At 38.1% G+C, this 19,674-nt stretch overlaps 1 protein-coding gene across 1 annotated transcript; it reads right to left on the bottom strand.

Annotated features, from left to right (window-relative positions):
* Positions 1–2,327: 2,327 nt before the first annotated feature.
* On the bottom strand, positions 2,328–16,677 carry rasl11a (RAS-like, family 11, member A). Its single transcript, XM_062444971.1, has 8 exons — positions 16,114–16,677; positions 11,439–11,495; positions 11,174–11,256; positions 7,460–7,500; positions 7,245–7,374; positions 6,913–6,988; positions 4,816–4,892; positions 2,328–3,058 (listed from the first exon to the last, which is right to left on the bottom strand). The coding sequence occupies exons 1-8, from the start codon at positions 16,259–16,261 to the stop codon at positions 2,912–2,914; spliced, it is 759 nt and encodes a 252-aa protein (XP_062300955.1). The 5' UTR covers positions 16,262–16,677; the 3' UTR covers positions 2,328–2,911.
* Between the last annotated feature and the right edge of the window lie 2,997 nt (positions 16,678–19,674).

The following is a 19,674-nucleotide window of genomic DNA, read 5'->3' as shown; positions in this document are numbered from 1 at the left end:
ATTTAGACAAACAGATTGAACCTAATGACATAAAAGTTAGGAATGGATTTCTGAGTCATTTGTGTTATTACATATGTCAGCTTCGTTTGTTGTTCACTTCGGCTTCTCTACGTCTTTTTACCGAAAAAGGGAACATTTAGTGGAAGCCTCAATTTTTCTAAATCCGGCCTCATAAATGTCACATTAACTCTTCATCTATCTACGAAACTCTCATTTAAACGTCCACGTTAGAAAAGATTTCTGCCTCTGAAGAAAAAAAACAAAAGGGAGGAATTCCTTAGTAGTCATTTGAGAATGTAGGAATACGTTTTCCAGTGGCAAACAGGAAGGAGGTCTTTAGGAGTGACATGGAGTGTGTGGGAAGCAAAGCTAGAGGCAAAAAACATGAGAGCAAATTGAGCTTAAAGTTTCTGAAAACTATGAGAAAAATCTTCTTTTCTGTCTCTTTTTCTCTTGACACACAGCGAGCGAGACGAATGACTTCATCAATATTCTTTTTCCAGACTCTGCTGGAGCCCCACTGCTCTTAAAGGTCAAAGGGCAAAATGTCACGAGTCGGGGTCAGTACACAATTTTTTAACTCTGTGTGGGTAGAGTGGCAGTTCAGTGACCAGGAAAGAAATTCCAGATGCCGAGGAATTTGTCTTTTAATGGGAATTTTGTGTGTGTGTGTGTGTGTGTCAATGTGAGAAGAGGTCATGAGAACAGCAGCTCTGCAGAAGAAGAAGAAAACACACACATGAACTTCCTTTAACATACTTGAACCAATTCCCTGCTTCTTACAGAGAGCACAGGCTGTATTTTCCAGCTCCATAAATTCAGCTACAGATTTAAACCCATTAGTAGTAAACACGATTTGTAACCATTGTAGTCTCTTGGTACCTAGAAGCTAACAAACTCCCTCTTTGTTGGGGTAAAACAAGGCCTCTAGAGCAACATTTACTCCACAAAACACTAAAACCTTCTTCTTAAAACAATAGAAATGAAATATTTTCCAGACTGGGAGCTATTTTAGGTGCAATCACACCTTGAGTTTGGACTCGTTGCGCTTGAGATATAGCGGAAAAGTTTACTTTGTCACACTTACAAGCAAACTAGGGCTCGTAAACAAGAGTGGATTTACAGCCTCGTCAATTATTGCACGGTTTTGGCAACCTGTCACTCTGACGGATTATAGAGATTTAGGTGATGAAATCGGGAGTTTTAGGACAACTTTACGACTTTGCAGCTCCCTTAAAGGAACCTATTAAGTCTTGGTCTCAATCTGTGTCAAACTGTACAATATCAATTTTGAGGTATGTCCGATTGTGCGACGAACTATATAATGGAAATTTGCAGAAGAAACATGTCATCCATCTGCACCGTACCATACACAAGATTTTGGCTATAGATGTTGCTATAAGAGAGGGAACAGTGAGTGTGAGGCAAATATGTTTATTAGTATTAGCTTGCCAGTGAATTTGGCGCCATTTAATGTTGTATTCTGACTGGTTGCTTTTTCTAAAACTGGGTTCTAGCAGCAGTCACATTGCAATGCCTTAAGTTTGGATGATTTTAGGCTTTCTGTCTTTGATTCTCAACAGTCTAAATCAGCTTCTGGTGGACTCACAGTACGACTAAGCCCACTGTTTTTGATTGGCGACCAACGATTTCACCATATTTCTCTTTATGCTTTTAAAACAGACCAAAATCTAGCCATTTAAAAGAAGAAATTATGTTTGTTTGTTGTCAGGCTGGCTCTTTTTGTTCTTCATTGTGTGCGTTCTTACTATTGGTCATGCTAACTTTGTACTTGCCTCTTCCATTGTGGACATTTTTGGAGACTGAGGGTCAAATTCCTGAGCAGGGATTGAGTCTAATCCAAGACTAGACTTGTTTCTCAATGGGTATTTTGACAGAATCTCATTTTTAGTCTAGGATTAAGAAACTAGACCTGAGTCTCTCCCCCCTAAAAACGTATTGGCGACCTCCTAAAGCTTTCCAAATATATTACATAAATCATTTCAAGGACTTGCTTTCTTTGTTGTGTTATGTTAGACTTTCTTTCTTTCTGTCTGTCAAATGTCAACATGTGTCTCAGTTTAGCCTCCAACGTTTTCTGCTCGGGGGTCATTTCCTGTTATGGTTCAGACTGCTTTCTTATTAAGGCTTCAAGTCTGCAACAGAGTGGATGTAGACTCACATTTGATTTATTTGGTATCAGAAAAAGTCTTGTGAGCATCGTTCAGGTCCCCAAAGGAGCAAAAAACTCTATTAAAACCAACTTAAATCATACAGTTACAAGAGATTAGCAACATTTCTGTTTTCCATGAAACTGACCAACTTGGTGAAATCAATAATTCTTTATTGATTTGATGTATTAAATTCACTAGTTGTCGGAAGGGTTACAGTGAGCTTGTCAGTCAAGTTGTAGCGACACATTCACTGCCCTTCGTGGTAAACGGGCCAAGCCAAGACACAACACAAGCTGTTTGTTTAGCAGTCTTTTGACATATTGGTTTTGAGCAGCATCCTTGTCGTACTCAAGTCTGGGAAAAAGGTCACGTTGAAAGTGTTGACCGTGTTGACCGGCGGCAGCTTCATCCAAACACAGAGAAGAGCTCGGCTTCCAGAAAGCCCCCCGTTCCAAGTCTTTTTGTCTTTATCTCTCCATCTGATGGCGACCGGTCATCAGATGGATGGTGCTCCTTAAAATGCTTTGATCACTGCAGTTGAGCGTTTTCATGCCATTAACGGCTTCAATTCCCAAACTTAAAAGTCACAGGTCTTTGATACCAAGGCCTCTTGTCGTGTTTCTAAAGCGTTCCATCAAAGATAATCCCGGAAAAGAACCTTTTTCTTTAGATGGAAGCTCTTATTTATTCATGCCAGGTGTCTGGCGGCATTTTGTCTTTGGTAAACCATCCTGCGATCAGATAGTGGTGGATGATTTGACTTTGGAGGACAGGACCTGCCTGAACCTCCTCTTCAACTCCTGCATGTTGGGAGATTTGGGTCGGGCGAGGTGGAGGCCTCCTCTCCTCTTCTCACCGTTCCCTCCTCCCAATGCCCGGATCACCTGGATGGTAGAAAGAACAAAGACGTGAGCCGAAAGTCAGAAACAAGTCATGAAAAAGGCAAGCAAGGACCAGATATTCTTCAAAATTGACACGGATGAAGACAGATGCTCGTGTTCGTTTCTACACCCCACATCGGTTGGGTTGGGTCATTCTGGGGCTGATATTGGGTTGTGTTATCCCAGTCATTCACAGAAGTACCCAGTTATTTGGACTTCTAAATGCCCAATTGAGTGCTTGATGAAATTTGGATGAAATGTGAAAGAGTCAAGATCCTAAACCGAGTCAATTCAGGGGAAAAAAAGAGTCCTGTACTCCAGTTGAAGACTTTTCTGTGATTTTTCTGGGAATATTTCACTAATTTCATGTCTTTAATGACATAAATTAAGCTTAATTTTAAATAAAAACTTTCATTCATCCTAATTGTTAGTGCTTTGCTGAAGTGAAGCATTGTTCTTGGAAATTAGGACTTTCTTCTCCGCTCAGTGCTTCACCTGTTTAATGCTGCTCTGCCTACAGCAAGACATTTTAAAGCAAAAATGCTCCAAAAATCCACTTGTATCAGCTTCTCTCATGCAAACATTTCCTAGTTTTCCCAGATTTCCATGACAACTTGGAGATTAATCAGTTGCCTGTTTTGCCCAGCCTGTTTCCAGGATCCAGGAGGATGGAGGTTCTTGAGTATCTGATTAAACCACTTGCTGAATTGTCTGCAGAGTTTATGTTTACATATTTTGCACTCCTTGTGGTTCACCTAATCTTGGAAACATGTCGCCACACAGCCAAAACTGTAAACTGCTGAGTTAGCACAAAAAAGTAAATTGGGAGAAACTGCTGCAGCTGCAAAATTGCCACTGATATATTACTATAGTTAGAGTAAGTTAATGCTGGGCTATAGCTGTGATACATGGAAGCTTTTAATGAGGTTTGGAGAAGGTGTCTGATTCGCTACATGTGAGGTGACACAAAGACACACAATTCCCACAGGTATTTTTTGGCAAACATTAACAGGAAGTCTCATTTCCTGTATTCAACCTCAACATATTATCCTTTTTTATTAAAATCTGATTTCTAACAGGATAAAAGTTACTATTCTATAAACTAATATATTATTCGATACTATATTATAATTCTTTTAATGCTGCATGTTTGCACTGTGCTACACCGTTTACAATACAAATAGATATAGGTTATGATCTTTATTCTATAAATACTGCATTTCATCAACTTGAATAAACCTTAAATAGACCTAAGGGTTGGGAATCTTCTCTTTTTCACATCAGAAAACAGTCTAAACAAATGCAATGAGCCTCCGGCGAAGAGTTTTAATACTCCAAAAGGGCTGTTGTAACTCTCTCTGGCAAAAAAAGAAGCCAAATGTGGTATTTTTGTGTTTGGGGCATTGGTGGGAAATACTCTGCAATCATAGTTCCCACATACACGCAGTGAAATTCATTTCAGAGAAGCAGAAGTTCTTTGGATGTTTTTGAAAACTGAAGCACAGACTTTCACTGAGAAAACATTTTTATATCCACTACCACAGCTACTGTAATTGGCATAAAGTCTTATGTAAGCATTTTGTTTTGCAGAAGCATGACAATCGGTTATTTTTCTCTATGTGCTCACTTAACTTTGTAAGGAAAAATCTTATGTTGGCATGAGTTCTGCAAGCCAAAAAAGAGCTAAAACCGTCGTTGCTTAACTGGCAAACCAATAAACAAATAAACGGCAAAGAACGGATAAAAAAAAAAAGTCCCACCTCCTGACACAGATGAAGGAAAGCGGCGTGGACTCCCTCGTGGTTCTCTCTGGCCGAGGCCTCAAAGTAAACTCCTCCTGTGAGCAGAGAGCAGCGTTCAGATCAGGACTGCTCTTATCTTACTAGATAACTCAGCATTCCTCGTTCATTAGGCAGCATGCAGGATATAGTTCGTACACAGGAGAAGGCGGATAAACGTGTGCAAGGTGGAAAATTACTTTCAACTGCTGCTCTAATTAGTCGGTATGTTCAAAGATTGAATCGACATCTGCCAAATGCATTATAAATTATGTCGAAATAAGTCAGTGGGATTCATTCTCTGGGGACCGGGAATGTCTGCACAACGGCAATCCATAGAGCGATTTTCAGGATGAGCACAGGAAATGGAGACACTTTGAGGGTGGAGTTATAAAGATATAAAAAGGGAGTGAGGAAGATATCATTTAGTTCAAAAGGGTGAGCAGGTCATTGGCGGAGTAGTGAGGAAAATGTTAGTCATGTTGCAAGACGTTTAAAGATTTCCCAGACAAAATGACTCGATAATTTGTGTCGAATATGTTTTTACACTAAAAAAAAAGTTAAAATATTCTGTCAAAATTCTTAAAGTTGCATCTGTTCCTTCTCTCTCATTGAAAAATCCAACATTTCTGAATATGCAACTTCATTTCACAAGTTTAGCTGCTGTATACAAGATGTTTTCCTCTCAGTGTGTTTGTGCATATCGGCTGCAAATGAGCTGTGAGGTCACAAATCCTGCTCGTAGGTAAACAGAGAAACTTTCCACTTTTCAGCAGATGAATGTGAAAACAAACTCTGCACAGTGAAGCTCAAACATTCGTGTGAAGAATCAATAAGCAAAACTCATTCATGAGAGGAAAAGGGGAACTTTAAAAATGTTATTTTTTACAGCTGAAACAAACCAAAAAAAATACGCTAAGACATCAATAACAAAGTTGTATTCAAATAGAAAGCTTATTTTTTTTGTCTTGTGTCATTTGTGTGAGTTGATTCCTGTTATTTTCTTCCAGTTTCTCCTCTTTTTCTTCCCCTTTTTTGTATATTTTTAAAGCAGGTTCATAAATCTCCTCTGCAATATGCACACATTTTAAAAAATAACAATAATAATAATAATGCATTTTATTTATAGGCGCCTTTAAAAAAACACTCAAGGACACCTTACAAGACACTAACTGACTAGCAGGTGGTTAATTTAGATTTATGGATGAGATCAGATATTACAGTGACTATTTGAAGAAGATCATGAAGGTATCACACTGTGAAACTAAGCGAGGCTGTAGAGCATCAGATGGTTTCAGAATATTGTTAATAGCTTAAAAAAAATAGGGCTCTGGTGTTCCCATCGGCTGTCCTGATTAAGTTTGAGTAGTAAGTGGTTTTGGCTCGATTTGAAACATTTTTGAAACTGCACGGACACCGCTCAGATTCAAATCTTGCTACTACGTGTTCCCGCTGACTGTCTCTGCAATCAAGCCGCCTCTAAACGTGGCTTTGTGCTCAGTCTGAACAACTAAAACAGAACTGCTGATGTCGGCTCTTTTTTAACAACATACTGGACTTTCCCTGCTACTCATAAGACATGTAGTCAATCCTACCTATTAACATTTTTTGCATGAACTCTGACATAAAAACTCCACAAAAAAGTGAATTTCAACTCTGTTAAATGTGTTTGCGTGTATGGTAATCTGTTACAAATGGGGTGATTCTCATGAAATCTTGCTTTCAAAGATTTCAAACATGAAACTTTTAAATAGACTTTCATCTGAGAATTTCCTTTTTTGCAGGGATGAATAACAAGGTCTGAAGTAATTGTGATTGTTAATTTAAAAACATCATCTTTTTGAATATATTTTCCAAAACAAGACCTTAAAAATCTCATTACTGCAACAGTGTCAAAACGTCAAAACAATTAGGAAAGCTAATATATTTTCACATTTAAAAAAATTGAGTATTATTATATTAACACTCGTGCACAGTTACTTGAAAGCAGGTAAAGGAAGTAAAAACAGATGAGAGAATGACATGAAACGGAGCAAGATGGGGACAAAGAAAGACAGAAAAACCACTAGAGGACCACACCTAGTGAAGCTGCTAGCGTCTCGCCTTCGTCCGCAGGCACCTGTCGAGCTCGGAGCAGGTCGCTCTTGTTGCCAACCTGCAGCAGATTACAGATTACACAATAGATTAGATTATAGGGATTAAGGCTAGTAGGTAACTGTTATTATCTGTTCTGGATATGAGTGAGAGACTTTGTCTAGGTTACATCATTCTGACTGAAAGAAGGAGTGAAGAAGATGTTTAAGGTGGTAACATGACTAGATGAACACACACACACACACACACACACACACACACACACACACACACACACACACACACACACACACACACACACACACACACACACTGACCAGTATAACAGGTATATTTCCAGACGGGTGGATGCGTCTGACGTGCTGGTACAGCGGCTGGATGGTGCGATAGCTGTTGTGGTCCGTGATGGAGAAAACCAACACGTAACCGTCTGCCCAGTAGATGGACCTGCAGGTTTAGTCATTAAAAAGGATTTTAGTCACAGTATATTAAGTTGAAGTCATGTTAAAGTGAGTAAGTTTGTGAATCTGACCTGTTGATCTGCTCCTGGCAGTACAGACCCTCAGGATCATCCTGCAAAAATGAACAGAGAAGACATGTTAGAGCATAAAATACAGAATTTAAGGTTCAAATTGCAACTAAAGAGTGAAAAGTGTCCATCACATGAGCCCAGAGCTCTATGTGATATCTTTAAATGACTTGTTCAGTCCAATAAACAACCCACAATCCAAAAATATCCCATTTAAAGTGATATCAAACAGAGAAAAAGAAGGTAATCCTCACATTTCAGAAGCTAGAAGCTGCCAAAAGTTTGACCTTTTCTTTTGAACTTTCTGTTTCTCACACTAAAAAATGTTGTAAATGTGGAGGATGTCCTCCCAGGCAGCTGAAGACTCATTTCCCCTTCAGATAAAACCTTTAAATAAACATATGTTTTAGTTGCCTAAACTTCTGTTGTGTCTTTTTCTGACCATTGAGTCCCAGATCAGCAAAACACTTATATATATATATGTCATTTTTAAAGGAACTTACAACTCTTTTTTGTCTAGTTACAGCATGAGTTCTTATTGTTTAGCCTGATAATACAGATATTTGTAGTTCTGAAGCCATTTTCCCCAAAGTACTGTACTGAATATCCCTCCTATTGTCAAAATTGACCCAAGGACAACAGGTGTTAACTCAAGAATGAGGTATACTTTCATTTAAATGAGGCCACTTTTCCAAAAATATGTGCAAAACCTGTAGAAATAAGTTGGAATAAAGTTGGCTAAAAGGGTCCAACACAAAACTGGGTGATAATTTATACTTTATGCTTTATTAAACTGTCAAACCTGACTGGTTCGAAGTTGCACGGTCGACAGGAAGGCAACAGGAGGGATATCCACACTTGATTTAATGCATCACGCTGGGTAAAGCTCACAAAACGAGCACACAGGTGGTGATTTTCCCCAGAAGGAACATTACCAAGACAAATGTCTGTTTATGGACACACTTCGTCTGACTGTCTCAGACTTTGAACTTTTGACTCCTTTGGACCCAGCCGACCACCCAGATGTCAGTTCAGGAGTACAGACTTCACGCTATTCTCATTTCATCCACATCATTACCAAACATAACACTTTTTTTCCTGTAACAGTATTTTAAATGCTTTTTAATATACTGGATTTTAGGGTTTTTGGCGTAAAAGAATGTATTATTACAGACGGGAGCTTTTTTTTTTTACGATCCTCCAGAAGCTCAGGAACTTCCTCGACCTTCTCCGCTCTGCACACACGACCCCCGCTGCCGCCTCCAACACACACCAATTATTTCTGTCTAATCTCTGGGAGCCGCCGGTCGACATCATCCTCCATCCTGCCAGGAGGGACTTCCTCAGCCCCTCCGTTATCTTCCCCAAGTGTAGGAAATGAGCGGCTCTGAAGCCCAGTTTTGTAAACTAAAGACTGCCGGTGTCGAGCGGGGTGAGCCGTGTGTCACGTTGCACTCATTAAACTCATCATGAGCGAGGAGAAGATCACTTCCTCTTACTTCAAATACATTCCTGAAGTTATTTTGAGATAAAGACCAAGGGGTTTCTTTTATCTTCTCATTTTTTTGATAAAAAATTAAGCAACATTGGACGGAGAACTTGACTTTTTGAGCACTTTACACCAACTTCCAGCCCAAAATACAAATGCAAGTCTCAATAAATGTACAAATTAAGCTTAGATTTGACTTAAAAGTTAACCAATAGCAGTAGAAATAGAGTATATCTCAGTGGAAAAAGAACATATTAAAGGTGTTGTTTGTTGCAATAGCACCACATAACTGGAATAACTAAAACCTGGGTTAGTATTAGTGTCTGTGTGGTAAAAATCTTGTCGTCTGCACACTTTGGCGAGGGTCAGCATAGACAAACACGTATGAAGATGTCCACTTATGACTCCCAATGTAGTATAAATAAAACCGAACGTGCAGTTTTGGACTATATCCGTGCCTTAATGACACCATTCTCTACTGATCTCATTACAATCTAAACTCTGTCCTCTCGTTCTGAGCCTCGCTGTGTTCTCAAAGATAGCATCTAGTCTAGATTCTAGCACAAACCTTCTATAATGCATCTTGTGCAGTCTGAAGATGCACACAAATGACACACACGTTGTAGGTTTAAATTAAATCACTTAAGCTAAGCTAAACACCTGATGCAGTCTGCTGACTCCACAAGAATACCGACTATCATTATCAAATTATATCACCTGTGAAGCTTTTTTTCCCACCTGTGATTATATCTGTGTGCAGGGAGACAGAATAAAGTGGGTGTGCAGCAACAGGAAAACTGATATTTATAAAGGAAATGCACATTTTGGCATGAGTACGGAGCCTGGGAGGGGGCTACAGAGGGGGAAAAAATCAAATGCATGCTCTCAATTTGATCATTTGTGTGCAATGACTTAAATAGCGCTTTTACTTTATCTATTTAGCCTGTTTCGCTGCCTGCAGAGGGCACCAAGCAGGTTTACTCAGCTGGAAGTTTGACATAAGTGATGAAGAAGACATTGCACCTATAACAAGAAGGGTCTGTTTGCAGTCTTGCAGACCTACATGCCACCCACTGACCCCTCTAACCCCTAACCATCTCACTACTGGTCCCTAAACCAAATGGGTGTGCCGTGTAGACAGAGATCTGCAGATAGACCTACTTTCCTTCAACATCAATGACTTCTTGATGTGGTCCTGAAAAGCGGGTAAAACCTGTTGGATTGACTTTTCAAGCAACCCTGAAACCTGAAACTGAGTTTTTATGAGCTAAATCCACAAGAGCATTTTTTAAAATAACTATTTTACCTTTATTTTACCAGTAAAACCTCACTGTCCACCAAGTGGCCAAGACAAGGCAGCAACTTAAACTTTAAAGCAAACAACATATAAACAAGTAATACAGAAAGATCTATCACAAGGAGCATGGAAGTTGTGCAGAGGAAGAGTCTGTTAGCCTGTAGAGAACCTGTAAGGATCTCAGAGATAACACAGTGTTGTGCTTACAAGCCGAAACTTAAAGTATATCCAGATGTCCAAGATCAAAACCAAGTTATCTACAGTGAGGTTGAATTACTTTAAATCAAGACTACGGATTAGTTCTTTCTTTCCTTTTTGGCCTCTCCTGGCTCTGAATACAAGAATTTAACTGCAAAGTGACTGTTGCAGAGTAGGTCAATCTGCGGACTGACAGGATCTACAGGAAACACTCACTCAGTTGGGTTTAGGCCTGAGCTGTGAGATGGTTAAAGGGTTGGAGGTCATGTAGGTCTACAACACTGCAAATAGACCTTTCTCAATCTTTGGGTAGTGCAGGTTAACAATGTGCACTCAGCATTGAAGATGTCACCAAACAAACCCAAAAAAACCCCAAAGAATCATGTGAAAGTTTAAGTGGATGATGACAGTAAAAGCTGTTTTTTATCCTTCTGTCTCAGTTTTTCTGAGCTCATTGAACTTCTTCACAGTCTTCGTCAAAGAGAAAAACATTAAAAGATCATGTGTGCACTACATTATAAGAATATTCTGCTCATTTAATCGGTAAATTAGGTGTTTTATGTGTCGTATGTCATGCAACAAGTGTGTTTTTGTACCTTTTTATAAACTGAAGCAAAACAACACGTATAGAGAAGAGTGTTTAAACCACATTTTCCTGTTTACATCCAGCTTTTTTCTATTCATGATTCACACAAAAACTCTCGGATGGAAACTGTCTCTGGGTGAGTTCTACCTGGAGAGAGACGCAGGGTGTATCCTGGATCTGAAGCGACACTTCCTCCCCATCCAGTGTGACCTTTCTGGAGTAGAGCGCTCCTGTGGAGAGAGAGACAGAGACGGGCGGGGCCAATGAATGGACGACAAGGATCAATAATGCAAGTGTGGGTTTGCCGAGCAGAGCAGAGAGAGGATGAAAAAGGAAGTCGGCGTGTGTTTACTTTTGTTGTTTATGTTTGTGGATGTATCTTATCTTTATAGCAGACTTGATAAGAACTCACCAGTGTTTGCTTCATAGTCTCCGATGAACCTCTTAGTCAGGAACCTGACGATAAGAGCTGAAAAGAAACAAGAAAAGTCTGAAGTGAAGTGAAGTGTGATGACAAAATGTAATAAGTAATGTAACTATTTCAATTACTTCATCAAAGTAATGTAACTTATTACATTTGATGACTTTTCTAATGTTTTCAGCTGTTAGGGTAAATGTTCCCTCCATCTGTCCTTCCTTCCTTCCTTCATTCCTTCCTTCCTTCCTTCCTTGTGTCCTTCCTTCTTTCCTTCCTTCCTTCCATCCTTCTTTCCTACCTTCCTTCTGTCCTTCTGTCTGTCCTTCCTTCCTACCTTCCTTCTGTCCTTCTTTCTGTCCTTCCTCCCTTCCTTCCTTCCTTAGATCTAAGTCCAGCTGTTAGGGTAAATGTTCCCTCCATATGTCCTTCCTTCCTTCCTTCCTTCCTTCCTCCCTGTCTTCCTTCCTTCCTTGTGTCCTTTATTCTGTCCTTCCTTCCTTTCATCCTACCTTCCTATCTTCCTTCTTTCCTTCCTTCCTTCCGTCCTACCGTCCTTCTGTCCTTCTTTCTGTCCTTCCTTCCTACCTTCCTTTCATCCTACCTTCCTTCTTTCCTTCCATCCTTCTTTCCTACCTTCCTTCCGTCCTTCTTTCTGTCCTTCCTTCCTATCTTCCTTCCTTTCATCCTACCTTCCTACCTTCCTTCTGTCCTTCCTTCCTTCCTAAGACCTAATTCCAGCTGTTAGGGTAAATGTTCCCATTAAGCACCAAAATCTAAGCTCAGCTGTTTTTCATGAATACTGACATGATTTATAAGGGAGATCATTTCTTATAAAGCAACATTTATCTCTCATTTGAAAATGTATTCATTAGTTCATGTAGATTTTGGAATATAAAATAAAGATATTTGATGAATAAAGTGAGTTTAATTGGTACTGTGACTCCATTTAAGCCCATGTGTGCTCCTAATAAGCCCAAATCATGATTTATTTACTAAATATATGAAAAAATATTGATTTTAAAGAATTAAAAACAGCAATATATGTATTCAGTTACATGTTAAATATTTAAAAAATGAGGAAAAAAACCTCCTGACTGTATCTAGTTACTCCTCAACACTGCTGATGACTAAGAAAGAAACAAAAGAGAAAATGAAAATGATATAAAATCTGTTTCATCTTCAACTTGAAATAAAAACCAACATACTGACCTTTAACATTTATTTACTATCAGTGAGTGTTGCTTGAATTCTACTTTTCTCTCTGACAAATGAACATTAAACATTTAAACAGACTTTTCTAACACACACACACACAGAGAGAAACAAACAAACAGGCCCAAAGTCTGAACTGAGACAATGATTCACCAATACAGAGAATCTGATGTTGCAATCAGTCATGTGTCACATTAAAACCAGTAAATGATTGTCTCATTCCTGTCTGCTGTTTTGTTTTAACTCTTAGCGCCTAGTTTTATTTCTTTTATGTATTTGGATCCTCTATTAGGTTCAAAGCAGAAAGTTTTACATCCTGAAAATCAAAGTATAGCAAAGTATTTAAGGAGAACACCCATTTTACACTCTGGGAACTATTTTAGGAATCATTTAAATCATTTTTTAAGCAAAAACAGTGAAGGAATTTAAAATATTTTCTAGTTCAAACCCCTCAAATGTGAAGATTTGCTGCTTTTCTTTTGTCATATATCATCAAGATATCTGAATATCTGTTTTTTGGACTGTTGGTCGGACAAAACAAGACATTTGTAGATGTCAACTTAAGTCTCTGGGAAGTTTCCACAGGCATTTTTTAACCATTTTTGACACCTTAATAGACTAATAATTCATGAGTTATGTAGAAATCAATCAATAATTGAAAAAATTATTACTTGCAGCCCTAAAAAGGATGGTCCAAATACAAAAACAGCAAAGATTTAGCCAACTTTTAACTCCTCCAAGAGGCAATTTGTGGTTGGAATTCCTTCAATTTGAGTCCTTAGTGTAGAAGCAATCACAGCGTTGGTTTACAATTACTTCTGGATAGGAAACCCTACGTCACATACAATTTAACTTAAAATAAATGTCGGTTTAAGCCAGTATTAAAGTGTATTTATAAGTAAGTACAAGCAGTAAGTAGTTAAAGTAAGTATAAATGAATTAAAGCAATGGTAAGGTGGCTTCCTACTATGACAAAGGCAGCCTATTGTTAGTCCGATTGGTGGCGAGATTTCCCTGTTGGGTAGATTTGGTTTATCTAAAGATGCTAGCAAAGACACAGTATATAAAATAAGCAAAGCAGAAACATCAGATATCTCTAAACGTTACAATTACGGCTGAAAATGACGACAGAAATAACCAAAAGTGCCGATTTCCCATATCAAACTGCCAGATGTCTATTAAAGTTGATCTGAAGCTAATATGAAGCTTCGGCCATCCAAATGAGTCAAATCCAAGTAGATATCTTTCAACGTTATAGTGTTTTTAGAGCAAAAATCCCTTATTTTTGTTACTATACTTCCACCACAGCTCAACAGGGAAACACAAAGAGGGAATCTGATGCTAAAAACACTGTAAATGTGTCAGATATCTACTTGATATGTGACTGACTCAGACTGCCAGATGTCTATCCGGATGTGACTGGTTGTTGCTCTAAAAAGAAAACCTGGCTCCTACATTTCCCATGATGCAACTTGATACCATATTTTATTTATTAGACCCTTCCAGCCACATATCTTTAAATATTACAATTACGGCTGAAAATGACGACAGAAATAAGCAAATTTGCCAATTTTGTATGTATCTCCGCAGTTTTAACTCCATACTTCCTGCAGGTTTTGTTATTTTAATCTATAAATTTAAAAGTCCCTGAGCCCAATTTGCGATTTCCCCAATGACATCACTATGACAACATTGGGGCAACAGAGGATATAACTGTTTATAATTGTCTGCTACTTCATGTGGGAACTCTTTTTTTCTTAGCGTGTGTTGGACTGTCGTGATGTTTTAAAAACATACATCTACGTCCTCGCCTGTTAAACACACATTAATAATTCTTTTAAAGGTTTATTACAAATTATAAATCTCCTCACTTTGCCACCAGGTCTGACAAATTAACCACTTTGTAGTGAGCGTGTTCGCAGCGTTACTCACTCACCGATGTGTTTAGTCTATCTTCCAGAAGAGTAACTACCACGATGCTTTTCTGCCCCCCTAAGACATCTCTATGCTTTCTTTTCTTTCAAACACAGACACTGAAGATTGAGCATTATAATATATTGGAAACAGAAGACCTCACAAAATCTTCCAGATCTTTTCTCGCTATTATTGAATATTTTATCCTTTAATTGAATAATTTTTTGTCACTTTCTGTATTCTGTTAACATGAGTTTTCACCAGTTTTGTGCTATTATCTCAGATTTTGCATATATATAAGTTATTCGAATATCCTTTTTACTGTTTTATTGTTAAATACACTTTGTGTTTCATTTCATGCAGAAGTTATACGACAGAAATATCATTAATCATCATTATAATCTCCCTTTAATGCTACTTTATACTGTAGTTCAACTCCACTACATGTTGGAAGGGAAAGGAGGGATCCGACAGCTTGTTACTGTCTTTAAAAATTAAGATTTCACATGCAATAAGATGATTTGTCACACATTAAACTACCCTAAAAGTATATAAAACAGTTAAAATTAGCTCCACTTAGACATGCCACAACAAGATCTTAACCTTTCTGTCGGTTAATATTAAGTGGTGAAAAGTAACTGTACATTTACTCAATACACTTCTGATTTTGCACACATATATATGTTACATGAGTATCATTTTTTACTGTTTTATTGTGTTTCATTTCATGCAGGAATTATACAACAGAACTATCATTAATCATCATTTATGCTACTTTATACTGTAGTTCTACTCCACTCAACTACATTTATCTGAGAGCTTGTTAACAAAGAGCTGTTCTAACATATGAAGATTTAACATGCAAATACAAGATGATTAATTACGCATTAAACTACCCCAAAAGTATATAAAGCAGTTAAAATAAGCTCCACTTGGACATTACACAACATTAAAACAGTGCTAAGACATTAATGCACCCATAATTAATTAATATAAATCATCATAATGTTGTTTTAATGCTCATATTATTGTTAATGTTCATATATCTGGATAAATTGTACGCTGATGCTTTGCTTTGATGCCAAAAAGTCACTTTGAGTTGAATTGAAACACATTTTTTAAGATACTTCGAATTTAATTTGCTGCTTTTTCTTATTTCTTAACATTTACTCAAGTAATATTTTGATTTAATTTGAGTTTAAGTACTTCTTCTTCCACTTCCAACTGAATAAAATCATTAAAAAATTAGATATATAGACTAATATACTCAAATGAAATAATATAGAAAAATGCGAAGTGTCGCCCCCTGCTGGCCTGGATTAGTTACTCCATTTCCAAAATTCCTGCCACTACACTTCAGGATTCACGACTATATTTCTACCTCTATTACACAATTAAATCACATATATATTTCAAGCATTACCTTCCTGCATAATGAGGCTAATTTAACTTTTCTCCTACTTTATGTTCCATACATTTTCAGCTTATTAGACAAACTTTGCTCATCCCCCTTTTGCATATCTACTCATGCGTCTCTCCGTACCGGTTTTCCCGACGTTGCTCGCTCCCAGCACCACAATCTTCACCGTCTTGTTGTCCAGCAGGGGATACTCCGGTATGGGGACCAGCAGAAAGTTACCAGACCCGCTGCTGTTCATGGTTCCCGGTGCAGGATCGCCAGTCTGCCGCATTTAGCTCTCCTCTCTTTAACCCCCCCCTCCCCACCTTTCCTCTCTCTTCTCTCTTAGATCAGCTCTGCTCAAGTCTGGGGGGAAAATAACACTGTGACCAGCAGCTTTCACCCCTCTTCCTCCACCCCGAGGTAGAAATCACTATCAATGCAATGTTATCATAATACTCCTGCAGGGAGGTGTCCTATGCAAGAGCAAAAAAAACTCTTTAAATTAATACAAATATCACTGCATAGAAAGAAACACACAAAAAAAGAAGTTGTCCTTTGAGATAAGGGCGTCCAAATATTTTCCAAGTATCCCCAGTTCCAGTTTGAGTAGTGAGTGCCAAAAAAAAAAAGAAGAGGAGATTTTTAAACCCTCCTTTAGTGGATCTTTCAGCTTTGTTTTAAAGTTATAAATGACAAAAGAAAGACCAGATGTTTCTTGACTGTGAGCAGCAGAGGAAAGAGAGAAAGAGAGAGAGAGAGAGAAAGAGAAAGAGAGAGAGGAAGAGGAGGGAGAGGCAGACTTTGAACCATCCCCTCTACTATTCCCATGAGACCAGGCTAAAATTGGGCTCAGACACACATCATTAAGCTCGCCACGTCTAATACACAAGGAAATGAACAAATGAATGTTTATACCCAATAAAACCACAAAACTAATTACTCGTATTAGACTTATATAAAGATGTGTGTGCCAAAAAAAAGTCCCCAAACTGTCTTATTTAAATTGATTTAGCCCGCTATACTGTCAGTGTAATCTCATTTACAGGTAAATGTGACACAGCACAGAAAAGATTAGTGCATAAGCAATTTATATGGAAGTCCATTCCTGCCAAAAATAATAAAGATGCATAAAAAGTTAAATGTTAAAATGTTAAAAAGTAAAAAAAATCTAGGTTATACTGAGACTCATTTAGATATTAGGGCGATATTTTTGTCACAATTACGAGATAATCAGTTTTCCACAAAGTCATTTTGACTTCCTAAAATTAGAATTACTTTTCCCCTTCTGGCGCTAACAGGCTTTCATCATACTCAGATACAGCACATGCTGGGAAACAATTATCTTGGATAAAGAAGAAAAAAGATATACAGTCATATGTTCCTCAGAGTTTATGGCTCATAAATCTGTCAAAACAAAGAAAAGAAAAAAGAAAGAACCAAATAAGAAGTTAAAAAAGAGGAAAATATAAATGAATGATTGACTGAAGGGGAAATAAGAGTGGAAAAAAGTAAGGAACGGTAACCACAGCACAATAATGTTAAATATTATAATTATACACAAATAATGACCATCATGCATGCCCAAGTATTTTTTTAAAGAAGTGGGACCAAAAAATGAAAAGAAAAGAAAAGAGGATCTTTTTACCCTTTATATATACACAATAAGTTACATCAGGGCACTTCTTACATAGACTGTACTCTTTATTTTACAGATATCCAACATTACTCCATGAGGAAGCACTTGGTGACAGCGGCAAGGACGAAACCTCTAGCAGAACTGGACTCTAGTACCCCTTTTCCACCAAAACAGTTCCAGTGCTGGTTCTGGGCCAGTGCTTAAACTGGAACCGGTTTTCCAGTTTCGACAGAAAAAAAAACCGGCTCTCGGCCAGAAAAACCTGTTCCAGAGTGGCACCAAGTCTTTGCTGGACTAGAAGAACGAACCGCTTACGTTAGGTGGCAGAAGGCGGGGTTATTGAGACCAACCACTGCATAGTGGTGAATAGATAAGGAGTGAATAGTCCTTTGAACATTTGACTGATGGTGAAATTCATGCACATTTGCGTTGTGAGTTTGCTGTGCTCTGCCAGCTAACGTTAGCTTACAACAAAGGCTAACATAACCATCTCAATCCTGTCGAGCAGCACAAATACGTTGTATCTGACGTGTGTGAAGCTGCTTTGGTGGAAAAGGGGTATAGAGGGGCAACCATCTGCCTTGACTGGTTGGGTATAAGAGCCGGATATCGGACCAGAAATGACACCTATGCAGTCCTTTAAGAATTTCTCGGCTGGCGCGTAACCTTAAAAACATCTCTAACTTTAAAGTTTGCTTCCACGTCATGAGAGCTCAGCCCACAGACTTTACATTGTGATGACGTTGGAGATTTTTAAGCTGCTTTTCTCAACTCGAGGAACATTTTACAAATTTAAAACCTCCAGTGGATCAAAAACTCATAATATAAACCTTGTTTGCCATTCGAGGTGTTATGTCAGCAGTTTTACAGACGTCTCTTGAGGTGTATGTGTCCTTAACTTGAAGAAATATGAAGAAAAAATAAACTAAAAATCAAACGTCCTTTGAGGCACTTCAGGAATTAATCTTATACATTGTTTAAAAAGTGCATTTTCCAGGCAAGTATGACGTTTCTTTTGATCTATTTTACCATTTTTACAAACCTGCCTACCTATAGATATAAATTCACCTCTGTGCCCCAAAAGCTGCCCTGTACCTTAGTATTAACTAGTACTCAAATTAACTAAAATGATACTAATATTATATTTAAACCAATTAAGCTACAAAAAATGCATAAATTAACATTGAATAATTACATTTAACAAGAACAACTAATAGCTCCAACAGGTGGTCTAAGGGAACAATGCTTTTTGGTGCCAAAGAGGGATTCTTTAAGCTGCAATACTGAGAGTGACCACTGGGGGAACATTGGCTGTAAAACAGAGTGGAGGAGCTCTATACAACTCTTATAATACATTTATAGTTGAGAGAGAAAGGGGGAAAAGGGAGGGATAGATAATAGTTATCAATTATTAATAGCAAATATAGAAAAAAATCATTAAATATCTGTATTAAAAGTCACCATTTACTGTATTTTTCAGAAGGAATAAGATCGTTTTTGTTGTTTTTACAGTATTTTTTCAGTATTCCTGAGATTAATTAGTGATTAATTAAGGCTAGCTTCCTAATTAATGAAAGACTGTCAAGTATCCCTGACACTCCTTGTTGTAAGGATGGTTAATGTACTTCTCTGGCTCTTTGGGACTCAGCCGGGCGGTGTTTGATTGTCATTTCTGAGCCACCAAGGACAGCTGAGCCACCCTGTGTTGAACCCAGCACAGACAGACTCATGTTTTGTAAAGGTTGAGTCATTTTAGTTTATTGTGTAACACTGGAAATTACACACAGATGATAATAAAGCCCTAAGCACCGCCCGCCCATTCCAGCCCTGCATCCACAGTGAACCAAAACAAGCGCATCCGAGTTTGTACGTCGGCGACAGTTCATCACAACCTCTCAATAGCTGGACGACAGGAAGCTGCGTAAAGTCAGCGTGAAAAATACAGAGTAAAACCGGAAGCTACACGAGCCAACCTTCAAAGTAAAATACAATTAAAAGTATTCAAAACCTGACAACAGATTTGTGAATCAGACCTTTGTTTTTTCTTCTTTTCTCTCCCATTAATC

Source organism: Scomber scombrus, chromosome 23, assembly GCF_963691925.1.
Source record: "Scomber scombrus chromosome 23, fScoSco1.1, whole genome shotgun sequence".
In the NCBI taxonomy this organism is placed as follows: Eukaryota; Metazoa; Chordata; class Actinopteri; order Scombriformes; family Scombridae; genus Scomber; species Scomber scombrus.
This window is presented reverse-complemented; position numbering and strand designations above follow the sequence as displayed.

Bases quoted from the DNA above. Each gene is read 5' to 3' on its own strand.
- rasl11a (XM_062444971.1), bottom strand. From the start codon at position 16,261: ATGCGGCAGACTGGCGATCCTGCACCGGGAACCATGAACAGCAGCGGG. The intron at 11,496-16,113 runs GTACGGAGAGAC...GTTTCTTTTCAG, and splicing joins GAGCAACGTCGGGAAAACCG to CTCTTATCGTCAGGTTCCTG. The intron at 3,059-4,815 runs GTGGGACTTTTT...TCTACCATCCAG, and splicing joins TCCTTCATCTGTGTCAGGAG to GTGATCCGGGCATTGGGAGG.